This window comes from Durio zibethinus, chromosome 12, assembly GCF_047325235.1.
Source record: "Durio zibethinus cultivar Kanyao isolate XHJ-2024 chromosome 12, ASM4732523v1, whole genome shotgun sequence".
Classification (NCBI taxonomy): Eukaryota; Viridiplantae; Streptophyta; class Magnoliopsida; order Malvales; family Malvaceae; genus Durio; species Durio zibethinus.
The window spans coordinates 20,112,819-20,132,121 of NC_143173.1; the positions used below are offsets into that span (position 1 = coordinate 20,112,819).

Consider the following 19,303-nt stretch of genomic DNA (forward strand, 5'->3'; position numbering starts at 1 on the left):
CAGCCCTACTTTCAACTCGATATTTTATGAGATTATTTTTTGACTTTTCACGAGATTGTGTATGTATGCTTGGTGATGAACATGATTCAATTTAGAAACGGATTTACATATATAGATAGTGTTCATAGATGCCCAAAATTTTGCAACACTCTTTCCATTGCTAAAATTAGTAAATTCATCAATATTTTTTTATGTATGTTATAAGTGAACACTCCAACAAAAAAATTCTTAGATCCGTTGTTGATTGAACCGTGCCAATTTTGGTTGAATGCACATATATTAGACTATGTACAAAGCATATGCCTTCCATTTTAACCCTGTGAAGACGTGGGATGCCATTCTCTGCTCTATGGACCTTGCAATCACAACCATACTTAATCAACTTAATTCTGCTAGTCCCAAGCAATGCTAAATGCATTTTGCTGTTGTTGAAACTGGGTTGAGTTTGTTACTTTCTTTTCCACCCTCAGCAAGCAAGAGCTTTTGTATAAAGAATTAAGCTGTCAATCTATACAGAATATAATTTTGAAAGTTCGTTCTGTCCCATTTTGAGAAGTTTATTCAATGTTACTGCAAGAGCCTCAAGGCATTGGAAGGTTAATTCCAATCTTGTATTCGGTGAGAATATTTTAAAGTGTAAGATTTATGTTTTTTTTTAGTCTGTACCAATGTTGATGGTAAATTTCTTGCGCTAGAAATGCTACAATTATGGCATTAGTAAAGATCTAATGCTCAACACTGTAAAGAGATTAAAGGGCTTTAATAACATATATAGGAAGTTAAAAATTTAATACGTAACAAATTTAGAAAATAACAACTATAAATAATAAAAAAGAATAATATAACAAAATGTAGACTCTTATATGAATTTAAAATTAATTCGCAATATGTGAAAATGCCCAATTTAAATATAAAATTATAAAAAAAAGAACTTAATATTTAATATATGTAAGACAACACTGGTTTAACCCTTTTATCATCAAAATTATTATATCTAGGCAGCTGTGAGGATCAATGAATTATGGAAACTTTTATTATTTGCAGAAGTTCCTCCTTGTATCCATCCATAACCAGTTAACCTTGTGTGGTATAACTCTAGCCAGCCTAAAATTGCAATGATCTTGTAGGCTACCGACAGTGAGGGCAATCTCTTGCATCTGAAATGAGAGCATTCCTTGTGCTAGATCAGTTTCTTGCATCCATTTTTTTTATGACTGAAACTTTCATTGGCATTGGGCCTTATAATTTGGAACCCATTATCAAATCCTATTATCGATCAGATGTCATGCTTATGATTTTTCACAATAATGACTCAAGTCCATGGGTCAAGTCAGAAATGAGAGAATAGGAGCAGGGCTGGCTTGACAGCCCAACCTCCTTGACTTGGGGACTTTTGGCAACCCATCAAGCTCATTAAATTGATCAAATGGCAATGATATTTTGAAATGGTCCCTTCTCAAGGTCAATGGCCATTGAATTGGTTGCTGCCTCAAGAACAGATAATGTTTTGGCATTGCCGTTAATGCAGTAGACTTTGATGTACTAACATAACTGAAGTAGGCCGAGAGTGTATTGCAAACTCCCTAACATGATGTGCTTGTTTGTTGTTCTTCCCTGCTGCAGAGGCAAAGATAAGATTTAAAGTTGATTGGCCCTGGAGCGAGATTGAAGGTTAGATTTGGGATGAAGAGAATGATAGGCTGATGCACTAATTTCCTCAAGAAAAACCTGTAAAAAAAAGATAAGAGAACTATTAAGAGAATAATTATAAGATACTAGTAGTTCTTATACGCTACCCAAACTTAATGAATTCTTCAAAATTTCCAACCCCAATCAGTCATCCATTTATAGGAAAAAATAGGTATGTCAATCAGAAAGGCATGGAATAGATAGAATATTTTTATTTTCATTTCATATTTTTTATATTAGATATATTTTTGTATTCATATATAATGGGTATTTTAAATTTATTCATATTTTTATTTTTGTAAATATTTAATAGATATGTGTAATTTCGTATTTGTAACTTTTATGTAATTTTTTATAAATATATATTTTTAAATATAAAAAAAATATATATATTTTGTAGTTGTATTAAATGTTCCAATTATCCAATAGTGGGGAGGATAGCTTCAAAAGCTAACCAGAAAATACTGATTCACAAAGGACATATTTTTCAGAAGAGAACCAGGAACAGTCAATCTATACACCAATATTATTGCATAAGAAATTTACAACTAACTCTCTCACAAAGGGAAATTAATGTTTAAAGAAAGTGAAATTTGATTATTTGATAGCAACTTTTTTATTTATTAAATATTAAAATTAATAAAAAAATATAATTTAAATATCAAATAACTAATTAGTCCAAAAAAGTAGTGTGTCCATATCCGTTTTGTTCTTTGAAGTCTATTTTATAAGGTTCTCTTATAAAAGGTCAGCTCTTTTATTAATATCGGGATGAACTAATAAGGATGGTAACAAGAGAGTCGAATTTAGTTTAATATTTTAGATAATATATAATTTAAATTTAAATTGAATTTTAATAGTTTGATTTAATTTGGTTTATTATTTTTTTAAATTTAAATTTTGATTTTTTAGATATTATTTTAATGTAATTTTTAATATATTTTAATAAATGAAATATAAAATAATTATTTTATTTTATAAAAATTAAAATATCTAAAAATTAATAAAAATATATAAATTTTTTTAATTTTACTTTCCAATTTAAAATTTAATCTAAATTTAATATATATTTAATATTTAAATTAAATAAAAAATAATCAAAACCAAATTAAACACTATAATTTCAAATCTTGATTTCTTATTTTTCAATTCTACTAATGAGTTAGGACAAATTGTAGCTGTTCAACTCAATTATTCAAAACAATAGCAGCGTACCCATTTATTATTACATCTGCTTTTGTTAGTACCTCATGCGTCCAGAAAGGCACGTGACATGTCATTAAGATACCAAAGGTACCTGTAGGTCAGTTGCAAAAATAAAAGATTCCAAACCACACCTCATTTTTTTAGTTTTGTTTAGTTCAAAAATGGGGTGCCAATTTGAAAATACAATACTCATCATGATTTTTTGTTCTCCTTCGATTTCATTTTGTATGCTTTTTAATGATTTTTTGGTTAAATAAATTTAATTTATTTTCCAAACAAAAACATCTGTCAACTTTCGTTTGTCGCCATTATCACCTCTGTATGTAGTCGGACCAACCTTAGCCTTATGAAGGCTAGCACTAGCAACGAAAAGAATTTGCAGTAATATAGTATAATATAATATAGTCTCCAATACTACTATTTAATTATACTTAATTTGACATTATTACATAATTTATATTAATATGTTTAATTTTAGTGATCAAAATATTTAAAAATAAAAAAATCGAATTTGCCAAATTAATTTTCCAAGGATTAATATAATTAATTAATGATTTTCTCATCAATTTTTTTTTAGATATGGATTTAAATTTTTTGTATGCCTTTTTACTGAATCGTCCTGCACACCATTATTTTAAGAATCACAAATAAAAAAATATATAGGATGACAATAGAATTAGCAAATATATATACACCAAATCTGTTGATAAAACTTGGAAAGTAATTGTGCGTATATATATATTTGCCCCATTTCAACATTCAAACTTAGAAATTACCCATGAAAGTTGAGTTAAGGGGCGTTGGATTTGTTGTGTAGGATCGATGAAATTGCAGAAAGAACTCAATTGAAATTTCGTCCTTTACCAATAGCCAGTAGCGGGGGTGTTAGTGCGTTCAAAAGTCAATGTGAGTCCAATATTGACTTGTAAAAAGATTCCAGAAATCAATCAGCAAAAGAAAGAAAGAGAACAAAAAGTCATCTAATAAAACAATTCATCTTTACCCAACTTCATTATTTACTGCTAGCTCAAACTCTTTTCTCAGCTTTCTCTATATCTTATTTCCTTCCCTAATTTCTTCCAACTACGCAATCCAACCATGTCTTTGCTTAGCGAAGCCTTGTCCGCTATACGAGAAGTTGTTGTCTCCAAGTTCTTTGACTATCTCCTAGACAAGTTGGGTTCTTTTGAATTCTTTCAATTTGCCAGTGAAAAGCAGATTCAAGAAGAGCTTGAGAAGTTGAAGAAGGAATTGCTGGAGATTCGTGCGTTGCTTGATGATGCTGAGGAGAGGCAGGTCAAAGATCAATCTGTGAAATTTTGGTTGTCAGACCTCCAAAACATGGCATACGATGTGGATGACATTGTGGACGAGGTTGAAACGGAAATTGCCAAGCGCAATTTGAAGTTGGAACGTCATGGTAGCTCAAGTAAGAAGCCCAGACTTGATACATTCAACGATGTTTTCTGTAACAGTGACATGATGTCAAAGATAAAAGATATCACTTCCAGATTGAAAGATTTAGAGCCTCAAAAAAATAAGCTGCAACTGAGAATGATTGACTGCTCGAAATCCAACAGAATAAAAGAAAGGCAGCAGCCTACTTCTCTGGAGATCGAAGCTCAGGTGTATGGCAGAGACAAAGACAAGAAGACAATACTTGAATTGGTCTTCAACGGTGATGATGACGGAAATTTTGTGATTCCCATCGTTGGAATGGGAGGGATCGGTAAGACAACCTTGGCCCAACTTGTTTACAATGATGCTACTGTTCACGATCATTTTGATCTCAAAGCATGGGTTTGTGTTTCTGATGATTTTGATGTCACAAGAATAACAAAAGCAATTTTCCAAGCAGTCACTTCAGAGCCATGTAATGACAATGATTTGAATTCTCTTCAAGAAAAATTAAAGAATAAGTTGTCAGGGAAAAATTTTTTGATCGTTTTGGATGACGTCTGGAATGAGAATTATCATGACTGGACCATTTTACAATCTCCTTTTCTAACAAGGACTCCGGCAAGCAAAATTATCTTGACAACAAGAAGTTTTGCTGTTTCATCTACAATGGGTGCTTCTTTTGCTTATTCTTTGGAAGTTTTGTCAGAAGATGATTGTTTGTCTGTATTTGCTCAACATGCGTTGGGAGCAAAAGATTTTGAAGGACATCCAAATCTAAAAGAAGTTGCTAAGAAAATAGTGAGAAAGTGTAATGGCTTGCCTTTGGCTGCTAAAACCCTTGGAGGCGTGGCTCGTACTGATATTGACCTCGAAGCTTGGGAAAAAATATTGGAGAGTGAGATATGGAAGCTATCAGACCATCGGTTTGACATAATTCCAGCTCTCCAATTGAGTTACCATCATCTTCCTCCACATTTGAAGCGGTGCTTTGCATATTGCTCCATTCTTCCTAAGGACTATGAATTTCAAGAGAGAGAAATAATCTTGCTATGGAGGGCAGAAGGCTTTTTACAAGAAGCAAGAGATAAGCATAGCATTGAAGATCTAGGCCACAAGTATTTTAGAGATCTAGTATCAAGGTCTCTTTTGCAAATATCAAACAAAGATAGATCTCGATTTGTCATGCATGACCTCATCAATGATTTGGCTCGATCAGTTGCCGGAGAAATATGCTTCAGAATAGAGGGTAATCAGCAAATTTCAAAGCACGCTCGCCACTTATCTTACATTGGTGGTTTGTATGATGGCATCAAAAAGTTTGAGGGCATTGGTGAAGTGCAACATTTACGTACTTTTTTACCATTTTGGCTGTCAAATTTTTGGAGTTGCTTTGTAACCAATAATGTTCTAACACATTTGTTGCCAATTTTGAGATGCCTAAGGGTGCTTTCTTTGAGAGGGTATCAAATCTCGAAATTACCGGATTTTATTGGAGATTTAAAACACTTACGATTCCTAGATTTTTCTTGCACTCATATTAAATGCTTACCGGAGTCCGTAAGTAACCTCTATAATTTAGAAACCCTTCTATTAAGGGAGTGTGAGATGCTTGAAAAGCTACCTTCAGATATGGAAAACCTAGTCAACCTATGTTATCTTGATATCACAGGTGCAAATAAATTAGAAGGCATGCCAAGTAATATTTGCACGCTAAGTGATCTTCAAACACTATCCAATTTTGTTTTGCAAAAGGGCAAGGGATGTCAAATAAGAGAGCTAGATGCTTTATCAAATCTCAAGGGTCAACTTTATATTTCAGGGTTGGAGAATGTGGTTGAAACTCAAGATGCATTGAAGGCTAAGTTACATGAGAAATCAGGACTGGATAAGTTAGAATTGATGTGGAGTGAAGACTTTGGGAATAGAAATGGAGCAATCGAGACACAAGTGTTGCATTTGCTTCGTCCTTCAGAAAAACTTAAGGAGCTTCGCCTCAAGGGCTATTATGGTGTGAGGTTGGTGGAATGGATAGGAGATTCTTCATTCAATAAGTTACTATCTTTATGTCTTGAATATTGTCCAAATTGCACATCATTGCCATCAATTGGGCAATTGCCATTGTTGAAAAAATTACTCATCAATAGATTGGACAATGTAACTAGTGTGGGTGTTGAGTTCTTTGGAATGAATGCGCCAAATGCATTTCCTTCATTAGAGAGTTTAGAATTTAGAGGCATGCCTAAATGGGAGAATTGGAACTTTTGTGAAGTTAATGAGGAAGCTAAGAAGTTTTCTAATCTTCGAGAGCTTCGTATTGTGAATTGTCCGGAACTGTTGGGAAGTATACCAGAAAATCTTTCTTTGGAGAAACTTGTGATTTGGAATTGTAAGAAATTGGTGATTTCAATTCAAAACCTTCCAATGCTTTCAGAATTAGAGATTGAAGGGTGCCACGAGGTAGTGTATAAAGGTTTTGTAGACAACAGCTCAATAAAAAGAGTATGCTTTTCAAGAATTCCCAAGTTTACTTGTGCAGCAGAATGGTTGACGTTAGGATCAATAAAAGTGGAATCCCTTAAGATCGAAGATTGTGAGGAATTGTGCTCTTTGCAAGAGAACAGTTGGGGATTGCTAACTCAGTCGATGTCACTTGGTGAATTGAGTATTGGAAAGTGGTCGCAACTTGTCTCCATAGGGGCAGAGGAGGAAAGAGAAGAATTGATGCAATTGAAGATCCCTTGCACCATTCAAAAATTGACAATAAGGGATTGTGAAAGGTTAGAAAAGCTATCAACAACCTTGCACTACATCTCATCACTTAGGGTGCTACAGCTTTGGTCTTGCCCAACTCTGCTTTCTCTTTCAAACTACAATTTGCCTTCGAATCTTAAAAGCCTGGTGATTGTTGGTTGTACAAATATACGGTGTTTGTTGGAAGAGGGAGAGAATGTTAACCTCAGCAGTGCATGTCTTCTTGAACTGTTGTATATTGACAATTGTCCATCTCTGGTATCTTTATCATCAAGAGGGGAGTTACCCACGAGGCTTAAACTACTGGAAATATACAATTGTGAAAAGCTAGAGTTCATAGCTCAAGAAATTCAAGATAACTCTTCTCTTGAAAGTATTAGGATCCTTGGGTGTAGAAATATTAAGTATTTACCTCAAGGCCTGAACAAGCTCAGCCATCTCCAGTCCATAGACTTATATTGTTCAAATTTGGTTTCCTTTCCGGAAAGTGGTTTGTCCACCTCAAACCTCAAAGTCCTCCGCCTCAGTTACTGTGAAAAACTCCAAGCTCTGCCCGACGGTATACACAACCTCAGCTGTCTAGAACAACTAGAAATAGAAAATTGCTCAAGTCTGACATCCTTCCCAGAAGAGGGCATTCCTACTAATCTCAAAAGACTTACCATCAAAGGACCCAATATTTGTAAGCCACTAATTGATTGGGGATTGCATAGACTCACTTCTCTTAAATCTCTCTGGATAGAAAATGGATGTCCCGATGCAGTGTTGTTTCCACAAGAAGAGATAGGAATGACGCTGCCCTGCTCTCTCACCTCTCTCGTCATCAGTAATTTCCCAAAACTAGAAACCCTATCCTCCATGTGCTTTCAGGACCTCACCTCTCTGGAGTTCTTGTCCATCGATTCTTGCCCAAACCTCAAGTCTCTTCCGGAAAAGAAGATGCTTTCTTCACTTTTGCGGCTACATATTAGGAGATGTCCAGTGCTAAAAGAACGGTGTGGAAAGGATAAAGGACCAGAGTGGTCCAAGATAGCCCATATACCTTGTGTGCAACTTAATGATCAGAGCCGTTTCCGTTTCAGAGGATAATGGTTTAGACAATAATTCTTCAGAGCAGCAAGTTGAAAACAAAAGAGTCAATGGATCAAAGTCTCAGGCATGTCAATTTCAAATTCATCTTTTTACTATTAGAGTGTTCCTTACATCTTCAAATGTATACACTAAAGAGAAAGGAAAACACTTTCAATTTATTTTATTAATCTTCAGACATTTAATTTTTTTTTTAGATTCATGATCCACTGATTTTTTTCCATTAATTAAAAAAAAAAAGAGATTTTCGGTTATTTTTGCAGCATAAGATACTAACCACGACCTTATCTACACAATGCTTGTTATCTGATGAGAGTAAAGATTGAAGTTGTAGAAAAGGATTTCACATAGGTCTTTGTGGTGTTGGGATTTGTCTTGAATCTTATAATCCCACACCGAAAATTAGTGAGTTTTTGAATTTGTCTTGTATCTAACATAGAGAGTTTAGTAAAGGTATAAAGGGTTTCACCCTTATAAATAAGATGTTTTGGTTTTAGTTTGATAGTCCTAGATAGTTAGACACCAAGAAAATAGCTAGGTGAGTAGGCTATTAAAAGGGTGTGATTGAGTTTTGGTTTAAATTTTGAATAAAGAGTTTTTGGAAACTTTTCTCATTTTAAAAGTCTCTCACAGTTGTAAATATTTATTTGTTAGTAGATTGTATTTGGAGTAGGCCATTTTGAATTGGGCTGAACCAAATATATTTGTGTGTTCTTATTTTTTATTTGAGTTTGCTATTTTGTTGTAAAGATTTATTTGTTAGTGGATTGTGTTTGGAGTAGGTCATTTTGAGTTGGGCCGAACCAAATATATTTATGTGTTTTTATTCTTGATTTGAGCTTGCTATTTTGTGTGGGTGTTGATCTTCCTAACAAGTGGTATCAGAGTGAGGTTCGAGGTTTAAGGTTTATGGGCCTAAGAGATCGTGAAACAATGTTTGAAGATGTCTAAAGTAGGTATGTTTGGTATGCTTATACCTAAGTTTGAGATTCCGTTATTTGATGGAAAGAGTAATTTTATGTTATGACAAAGTATACAATAAGAATTGGATCAGGCATTAGAGAGTAGTAAGCTTGAGGGAATGTCTGACGCTAATTGGAATAAGATTCAGAAGAAAGCTGTTAATATTATTAGATTAGCACTCGCTCTAGAGGTAAAGTATAGTGTGTTGACTGAAAGTACTATAAAAAGTTTGTGAGATAAGCTTGAAGGTATTTATGCTTCAAAGTCATTGACTAATAGATTATGTTTGAAGATGGATTTGTATTAAGAAGGTACGAGTCTTCATAATCACCTGAATGAGTTTAATATATTGGTTTATCAATTGTTAGCAATTTCTATTGATGAGTTAAAAGATGAAGAGAAAGCTTTAATTTTGCTGTCATCTTTGCCCAAGTCTTTTAGGCCTTTAGTTCAGACTATGTTGATGGGTAGGTCTACTTTGAAGTTGGATGATGTGACTGTCCTATTGCACGAGAATGAAAGGTTTATGGGAGCTTAGAACTCATCACCTGATGGGAATACACTAGCTGTACAGGGTTTTGATCGAGGGAGGACTCAAAAGAGGATTGATGGATCAAGAGTAAGATCTAAGTCAAGAGATAAAGATTACAGTGACATAAAATGTTATTATTGTGGTGAAAATGGATATACTGCAGGAAGCTGAGAAAGGATATGGCTGCTTTCAAAAGGGCGAATGATGAGAAGAAATCAGATGAAAAAAAAAAGATACTACTGCCGTCATGTCTGATGATGATGATGATGTTGTTTTGATGACTTGTGTAGATGAGGCTCTGACTTTGAAAGATGATAAATGTTGGGTTTTGGATTCAGCTGCTACAATTCATGTCTGCAATGATAGGATAGGAGTTGCTTTGTGAAGTTGGATGAGAATGAGAAGTATGGAGATATTGTGGTTGCTAACAAAGAAAAGGTGCAGATTTAAGGCATAGGGAGTGTTCGCCTTAGATCTCACAATGGTGTTGTTAGGATGCTTCATCATGTAAGGTATGTACCAAGTTGTCACTGTAATTGGGTGAGTTAGCTTCTCGGGGATACACATATTATGGTAGTAATGATTAGTTGAAAGTGTACAAGAATGATAGTGTGATTCTACAAGGGAATATGGTCAAAAATCATTTGTACATGTTTGATGGAGGCTTCGTTGCTGGGATCCCTGTGATGAAAGAAAAGAAGAAATGTAAGCGTGTTAGCTTTACAGATATTGTTAAAGTGTTTGGAGATTCAAGTCAAGGCATGATTTGTTGGGATTTACCTTGAATCTCATAATCCCACATTGAAAGTTAGTGAGATTTTGAGTTTGTCTTGTATCCCACATTCGGAGTTTAGTAAAGCTATAAGAGGTTTCACCCTTATAAATAAAATGTTTTGGTTTTAGTTTGATAGTCCTAGATAGTTAAACACCAAGAGAATAGCTAGGTGAGTAAGCTATTAAAATGGTGTAATTGGGTTTTAGGTTAAGTTTTGAGTAAAGAGTTTTTGGAGATTTTTCTTATTTTAAAAGTCTCTCACAGTTGTAAATATTTATTTGTTAGTAGATTATTTTCAATTATAAAGATTTATTTGTTAGTGAATTGTATTTGGAGTAGGCCATTTTGAGTTGAGTCGAACCAAATGTATTTGTGTGTTCTTATTCTTGATTTTAGCTTGCTATTTTGTGTGGGTTCTTTGTATGGGTGTTGATTTTCCTAACACTTGGTGCTAGTTGTTATATGGAGCAGAGGTTTATGAATTTTCCTGCCAATTTTGATAGCACAAGTATAGCTCTTTCTGTGTTGAATCTAAATATTTACTATATTGGAGCATTAGCAAACTTGAACTGATCTTCTTTAATCAAGAGTTCCGGACTAGCATAATCTTTCATTTTATTCAAAAGAGTCAGAAAATCCAGGTATATTTTTTTAAAACAATTATTTTTCGTGTTCACAATATTTTCAGGATAATTTTACATGTTTTAGTTTCTTCTATAGCTAATTGGACATGTAATTATTAGGAGTTATGATCCATCATTGCAACATTTTAAGAAGGCCTCATTATTTGTTCTTGCAGAGTTCATGTGCTCAATTGTGAAATAACAGCCTATCACCTATGAAGACATGGATAAAAGATTCATCTATTATTTATAGGTGGAAAAACAAGAACCATTTCATCTCATGGAGAAGAAAATGGCATAAGTAAAGAGTATACCTTCTTCCATATTTGCAATGAAACCTAAGTATGGAAGTTAAAAATTCCTTTTTATTCTTTTCTTTTACACTACTTTTAATAACCTTCATTATTTATATATTTATAATTGAACATTGCTAACAGAATGGTGCAAAGGAAGGTGATAAAGAACAAGAGTGGTTCAACATTGTCCACGTGCTCTTTTCCAAATTGATAGTAGTTTCACATGTTATCAAGAGGAATTTGACTAAAATCAATTAGAGGATGTCCCAGGTATGACAATTTGGAAATGCATCAGAATAGATGTGACACTTAAAACTTTAGGAGGATTTTGTTTCACAATTATATATGATATTGCATATAAAAATCGATTTTGAGAAATTTGCATTGCTATTGAACAATTCTTGCATATGTTACATGTGACATAGAAACGTTCAGTTTATTTAGATATATATTTCAAAGATGAAATTGATTGTACATTCATCTATGATCCAGAGAAGTCAAATTGAAAGCTGTTTAATCTATGAAAAGTAAAGGGAAGAATGAGGGATTACAAATTTACATTATCCTTTGCATATACTCAAGGTTAGTTATTTCACTTTGGAAAAGCTTTTCCACTTTCATTCTAATGGATATCCAATTTAAAAAAAAAACATTGTTATTCGTCTTACTTCCATTTTGAAACTTATAGATATTACAGTTGTTCATTTTTCAGGTATGCGAGGAGTCTGGACCGCCTGTCACATGGATCTTTGTCTGGTATCTGTCTTTCCTGTCAGTTTGATTTTCATCCCTTTTTTAGCATGAAATGATATTAATTAAGACCGGCATCCCAACTTTGAGTTAGGAAAGAGGGAACTGATAATTTTTAGTTTACAGGCATTCATGGAAGTTGCAGAATGTGCGAGACAATGTAAATGGTAAGAAGCTGGTTTTATTTAATGTTCAGGTATTTACGTAATTATAGCTTCTTTTTTGTACTTCAATTTCTGTAATTTCAGTCCAATTGGAGCTCAATGAAGGTCTAGAAGCTAGTCCCATGCTGAAACAAGGTGTGAAAATGGATGATGGGAGGAAGAGATAGTAAGTACCAACAGAAATAATACTTTTTCTGATACAATGGTAAAATTAAAATATTTGCTAATTCTGAAACCTTTGATGAGGTCTTTTATTCCTAGATACTTTCTATTTGCATGTTAGATTACAAAACTTTATTATTAATTGCTTTAATTGATAGATATTCTAAAAACGCTTCTATGTTTTCATATCATTTGATTATTTCTCAAAGAAAGAGTATTTGTTCTTGTTGCATGTTGTTTAACCTATAGATTGCAATATCTAAGAAATTGACATGAAACTTTTAATTTTTTCCATTTTTTCTTATAAGATTGTCATAAAACTTGTACCAGGGAACTTAAAGAAGATAAAAAATGGTAAGTGGCAGTGCAGCACAACTGTTTCTTACCAGACCAGGCAGTGCAACACGTATGTTGTTTCTTACCAGAACAACTGTACAGATGCATTGAGCTTATGCTTTAAGGAGAAGCTTCCCTGCCTGTGCCTCAATGTCTGAGAAATGTAGATACTGTACCAGCCGTGACATTGAACCTAGGCATCAGTAAGTGACACCATTGACGCAATGATTAAAAGAAGCACCCAAGCTTTTGCTCTTCTTTTCCACTAAACCATCTTACCTGGTTGAGTTTTTCTTTGTAGTCAATCCATGCCATTCTTTAAAGCTGTCAATAAAAGTGGGTACACTTTTGTTTGGAGACATGATATATCCAGGTTACAAGCATGTTAAACCACTTCAAAGGTAGCTGGTAACCAAGTGCTTATGTCACGGGTTGAGACTTAAGCTCCGAACCCGCGTGGCTCCGAGACCCGGGCATTCATCCTTTCGGCGTCTCAAATTAACCTTCATGTCACGGTGGCGCCTTACAAGGCGGAGATGGTGTGAACCCTTTTATACCCTAGTGGCTTTCCTATTATGTTCGATGTGAGATTCAGGACTTATCCTTAGGTCCGTGACATTCTCCTGCACCCAACCTCATGACACCCTCGTCACAGAGGCTGGCCACCCTACCTACCTTTCTCGAGGTGCTTGGCGTGGATCGAACGGTTTAGGGCTGGCTCTGATACCACTTGTCACGGGTCGAGACTCAAGCTCCGAACCCGCGCAGCTGCGGGACCCGGGCATTCACCCTTCCGGCGTCCCAGATCAGCCTTCATGCCACGGTTCACACCCTTGTGAGGTATTGTCCGCTCTGGCCCCCCTGGCCTTGCGGTTTTGTCCTACAAAAAGCGGCTCACAAGGTGGAGATGGTGTGAACCCTTTTATACCCCAATGACCTTCCTATTATGTTCGATGTGGGATTCGGGACTTATTCTTAGGTCCGTGACACTTATATCTTGCTATATGATTTTTGGTAGCATGGAGATGCCGATAATTTTGATTTGCATCTGAAATTCAAACCTTGAAGAAAGTATCTGAAGTAATCTTGATGTTTTGAAATTGATTTTGTGGGCAGTGTGCAAGGTTTACAAATTACGATCTGTGGAAGGCTAACTCAAGTTAGAGATCAGGTATAGTTCCAATCTAAACAATATTTTGTTCCATCTGATTTGAACACGAGTAAATACAAGTTCCAAACCATTAATCCTGCTTCTTGAAATACTGGAATATTGAATGCTCCTTTCACCTAAAAGGACGAGGTAAATTTCTCTTGGATCTCTCTGTGGATTTGGCTTTCTGGCCTATAAAAGGTTAGTTCTTTCTCCAAGACTTTTAAATGTTATCTATATTTACATAATTGAAAGAAAAATGGAGCATACTGAGCTTTGATCGACTTAAATACATCTTATCTTTTAAATACATGGAGGTTTAACTTGACTATTGATGTTGGTTGCAGTTCAAGTTGCAGAGGCCTTCGTTCTACAAAAGCAAATGAAGGAAGTTTAGAAATGCGGTGTTCAATTTATGTTAAAGTAGCACAAAGGACAACTGGAAAAAGTGAAGGAACAGAGGTTCCAAGAACTGTGACAGATAGAGTTGTTGCTCAATTGCTGCATGCCCGCACTTGAGAAGGCCTCAGCAAGCACCTTAGAGAATCAGGCCTGCTAGAGAGGTTTCAATTAAAGGTTCATGGAAGACCAATAACCATTGCAGTGGCAGTGTCAATATCAATTTCATAGAAGCAAGGCCTTGTTGGTAGCCCTGGGCATTGTGCTCATTGTACCAACTAAAGGATAAATAAACCCAGCTCCTACGCTGGCTCTCACATCCCTTTTTGGTAAAGTTAAATAAACTTGGCGCCTCCTTCTCCGAGGCATTGTGTGAAAATGAGTGCTATGTTTTTGCCATGCAGATTGGTAGATCAGAAAACCCTTTTCTGCTGCACATCTCGATCTGTTTCTCAGCCTGATTTGACAAAAAGAAAAGACAGTGATTATAGTAGCAGGTTAACTCAAAGTTAGAGATCAGGTATAGATCAAATCTAAACAATATTTTTCTCCATTTGATTTGAACATCAGTAAATCAAAGTTCGAAACCATTAATCCTGCTTCTGGAAATACAGGAATATTGAATGCTCATTTTACCTAAAGGATGAGCTAAAATTCTCTATTGGATCTCTCTGTGGATTTAGCTTTCTGGCCTATAAAAGGACTGAAAAGGTTTATGAAGAGCCATAAGAGGTTAGTTCTTTCTCCGAGATTTTTACATGTTATCTATATTTACATAATTGAAAGAGAAATGGACCATACTAAGCTTAAATACATGTTATCTTTCAAATACATGAAGGTTTAACTTGATTATTGATGTTGGTTGCAGTTCAAGTTGCTGAAGCTTTTGTTCTACAAAAGGAAATGAAGTTTAGAAATGCATATAGAAAGAGTTTGCCACCATCAGCAAATCTATGTAGCTAGAAGGACAATGCTACACTGATTTCTTTACTGCCACTACCATTCACCATAACCATGTGAAGCTTGATCGGCTAATATCAACTTCTCTGCCTTGATCGGAACTGAACTGATAAATGACGAAAGATTTGTTAATGGTGATAGCAATGATACTACTATCAGTGGCACAATCATCCAAAGCAGGAAAACAAAAATCCCTCCAAAAATGATTTGTTTTACTATTTCTACATGGAAGATTAGACCAAAAACTTTCTTTCTTGCTATGTAATTAGTATGAACATTGAAGTGATCTTTCTTTCTTCCCTCAACACATGCTAATACAGATTTCAATTTGAACTTTGAAAATTGCTTTCATTTTCAGAAGAATTCTTGTCCCAAACTTTGAAAAAGTTGTGCATTCAAGGTTGTGACTAGTTATAAATTTTGCTTTGATAATCTCCCAAAGCTGGAGTCAATTGCAATAAAAATTTCATCTTGAGACTTAAGAAATGGCTAAAAACAATAAAGAAAATTGTTGACCTGTGAAAAAAAAATGGCAAGCTATATATTACAGCTCGAACTTACTATCTTAATTCTAAATATCATTGTGAAAAAGGATGCTTTTGGCCTAATAACTGATTGTTTAATATCTTCGCTCCTGTTTAAAAATGTGCCCATCCATTGTACTTTCTTCTTTGTGTTTGGATATCTCTGTTTCTTGAAGACATGAGGTTCGCTGCCATAAAGATATTTGTCATAGCTTTCACAAGTACATTGCCACCATTTTCGAAAACCTTGGCTACATTTTCATTCAATTGAGTAATTTGTCCGGTGGTGTTGCTACTTTGTTATCAAAGTGTGTCTCAGTGCAAGCATATTAAGCTTTGAGCCATTAAAATAAAATGATTTTCTTCTTGATGATCTTGGAACACAACAACGAATTTTATCATCTTGGTTTCTTTCTGGGTTTACATTTTTGAAACCAGTTATACACACCAGAATATTATGAACCTTTTCTGCAATGCTTATATGCACTGTCATATTGAATTTTTAATTTCATATTTACTGTTTCATGTGCTTTGAAAATAGATTTTGTTTGCCTTGCCACTCCATATTTTATAAGATTCTTTCTTAACTTTTTCGGGATTGTAAATGTACACTAAACGATGAATAGGTTTGATCTCTAGATCTACGTATATAGATAGGGTGTTCATAGATGTTCAAAATTTTTCACTTGACATTCCTTCTGTCGATAAAATTAATAAATTCATCTTTAGTTTTTTTTATATATATTAAAAGTGAACACTTCCAAAAAACAAAATCTGCGATTCGCTACTGATTCAACCATGCTAATTTTGGTTGAATGCACATATATTAGACTATGTACAAAAGATATGCTTTCCATTTTAACCCTGTGAATACGTGGGATGCCATTCTCTGGTGTATGGACCTTGCAATCACAGCCGTTACTTCATCAACTTAATTCTGCAAGTCAAAAGCAACGCTAAACGCATTTTGCTGTTGTTGAAACTGAGTTCAGTTTCTTAATTTCTTTCTTCCACCCTCAGCAACCAACAACTTTTGTATAAAGAATTAAGCTGTCAATCTATACAGAACATAATTTTGAAAGTTAATTTTGTCTCATTTTGAGAAGTTTATTCAATGTTAATGTAAGTGTCTCAAGGCATTGGAAGGTTAATTCCAATCTTGTATTCAGTGAGAACATTTTAAAGAAGTGTATGATCTATGCTTGTTTTTAGTCTGTACCAATGTTGATGGTAGATTTCTTGCACTAGAAATGCTACAATTATGGAATTAGGGAAGATTTAGTGCTTAACACCGTGAAGAGATTGAGGGGCCTCCATCACATATAGGGAAAGTTAGAAGCTTAGCAAGTAGCAAACTTAAAAGGGTAGCAAGTAAAAATAATAGATAAGAATAACTTAACAAAATTTAGGTTTTGATATCAACCTAAAATAAATTGGCACTAGGTGAAGATGTCCAATTTAAATATAAAATCATAAAAAACACAATATTTAATATGTGTAAAATAACACTGCTTTAACCCCTTTACCATTGAAACTATTATATTTAAGCAGTCGTGAGAAACAATATGAATTATGGCCACTTTTATTATTTGCAGAACTTCCTGCTTGTATCCGTAACCAGTTAACCTTATGAGGTATCAGTCTAGCCAGCCCAAAATTGCTATGCTGTAGGCTATGGACAGTGAGGGCAACCTCTTGCAACTGAAATGAGAGCATTGCCCATGCTAGATCAGTTTCTTGCAGCCATTTTTTTTTTTTTATAACTGAAACTTTCGTTGCCATTGGGCCTCCTAATTTGAAAGCCATTATCAAAACCTATAGGTCAAATGTCATCCTTATGATTTTCCACAATAATGCTTACGAATCAAGTCCATGGGGCAAGTCAGAAACGTCTGGATAGGAGCAGGGCTGGCTTGAAAGCCCAACCTCCTTGACTTGGGGACTTTTGGCACCCACCAAGCTCATTAAATCTGTCAAATTGCATTGATTTTTTTAAATGGTCCCTTCTCAAGGACAATGGCCATTGAAGTGGTTGCTGCCTCAATAACAGACAATGTTTTGGCACTGCTGTTAATGCAATAGGCATTGATGTACTAACATAACTGAAGTAGGCCAAGGGTGTATTGGAAACTCCCTAACATGATGTGCTTATTTGTAGTTCTTCCCCGCTGCAGATGCAAAGGTAGATTTAAAGTTGATTTTTTAATTGAAGGGAGATTGATGGTTAGATTTGGAATAAAGAGAATGATAGGGTGATGCATTAATTTCCTCAAGAAAAGCCTGCATAAAAAAGGTAAGAGAACTATTAAGAGAATAATTATAACATACTAGTAGGTTTTATACAGTGCCCAAACTTACTAAAATATTTCAAAATTTCCAAACCCCCATCAGTCATCCATTTATAGGAGGAAGTAGGCATATCAATCAGCAAGGCATTGGGTAGATAGAATATTTTTTATTTTCTTTTTTTATATTTTATTTATTTTTGTATTTATATTGTTGAGTATTTTAAATTCATTCACATCCTAATCCCTATAAATATTAATTGGTAATCTTATTCTCGTAACTTTTTTAAAATATAAAAAATAGAATTTATTTTTTAATTTTATTTTATATATTTACATAATTTTCTTATAAATATATATTTTAAATATAAATATATTGTTCTAATTAATTTTAAATAAAAAATTAATTTATTAAATATATAAAAATATACCAAGATACAGGTACAAAACATATGTTATATTATCCATCTCTGTATTCATACCAAATAAAAAAATTAAAACTATATTCATTTCCATGCCCATCTCAAAATTTAATTCATCTCCATCTTTATTAGGATAAAAAATCGGGTTTTTTTTTTAGTTTCGGTAAGATTGATATCCACAAAAAAAAAGATAAATTTCATATAATTACAGTTCATATAAATTTTATAATTCATTTATCCATGTTGTATTTTATAAAAAAAAATACATGTTACAAATTGTGTCTACAAGAAAAACACAAAATACATTTGTTGATTTTTGTTAAACACATATATTGCTTTAATAAAATTCAAACTATATTATTTTTGTGTTTTTTTTAATTATTTATACGTTGTGTCATCACATTGTATTTTGAATACAAAAGTCCACTATTATCTATATACAAAAGTGTTAACTCCAAAAGTATTAAGAATAATCGACCTAAATACTCTTATGAATTTTAAAATTAACAAATTTATCCTTAAATATATAATTTTTTAATTTATTTAAGTTTAATTTAAATAAACTAAAATTAAAATTAGAGTTTATGTAAAATTAACCTATTTAAAATTTTAACTTCAAAAATATTAAAAGTAATTGATTAAAATACATTTATTAAATTTAATTTAAAGAAAATTTCTTTTTATTATTAGATTTTTTTTATAATTAATCTCAAAAAGTGCTAAAAGTATTTGACTAAAATATCTTTAATAAAATTTTAATTTTAAAAATGTTACAAGTGTCATAACATATAGGTCCATAGATCTATCACTAGACATAAATTTTAGG

The 19,303-nt window shown here is 33.6% G+C and overlaps 1 protein-coding gene across 7 annotated transcripts; it reads left to right on the plus strand.

Moving 5' to 3' along the window:
• The first annotated feature begins 3,993 nt into the window (after window positions 1-3,993).
• On the plus strand, window positions 3,994-15,588 carry LOC111296198 (putative disease resistance RPP13-like protein 1). Of its 7 annotated transcripts, none has more exons than XM_089741041.1 (11): window positions 3,994-8,203; window positions 11,818-11,907; window positions 12,023-12,081; window positions 12,202-12,242; window positions 12,324-12,405; window positions 12,732-12,940; window positions 13,039-13,345; window positions 13,854-14,615; window positions 14,691-14,806; window positions 14,901-15,018; window positions 15,155-15,588. In XM_089741041.1, the coding sequence occupies exon 1, from the start codon at window positions 3,994-3,996 to the stop codon at window positions 8,134-8,136; it is 4,143 nt and encodes a 1,380-aa protein (XP_089597167.1). In that variant the 3' UTR covers window positions 8,137-8,203; window positions 11,818-11,907; window positions 12,023-12,081; window positions 12,202-12,242; window positions 12,324-12,405; window positions 12,732-12,940; window positions 13,039-13,345; window positions 13,854-14,615; window positions 14,691-14,806; window positions 14,901-15,018; window positions 15,155-15,588. The 7 variants fall into 7 exon arrangements, 6 of the variants coding, with proteins under 6 accessions (XP_089597167.1, XP_089597166.1, XP_089597165.1 ...); XM_089741040.1 differs by having other exon boundaries at window positions 12,038-12,081; XM_089741039.1 differs by having other exon boundaries at window positions 12,023-12,242.
• Window positions 15,589-19,303: the final 3,715 nt, after the last annotated feature.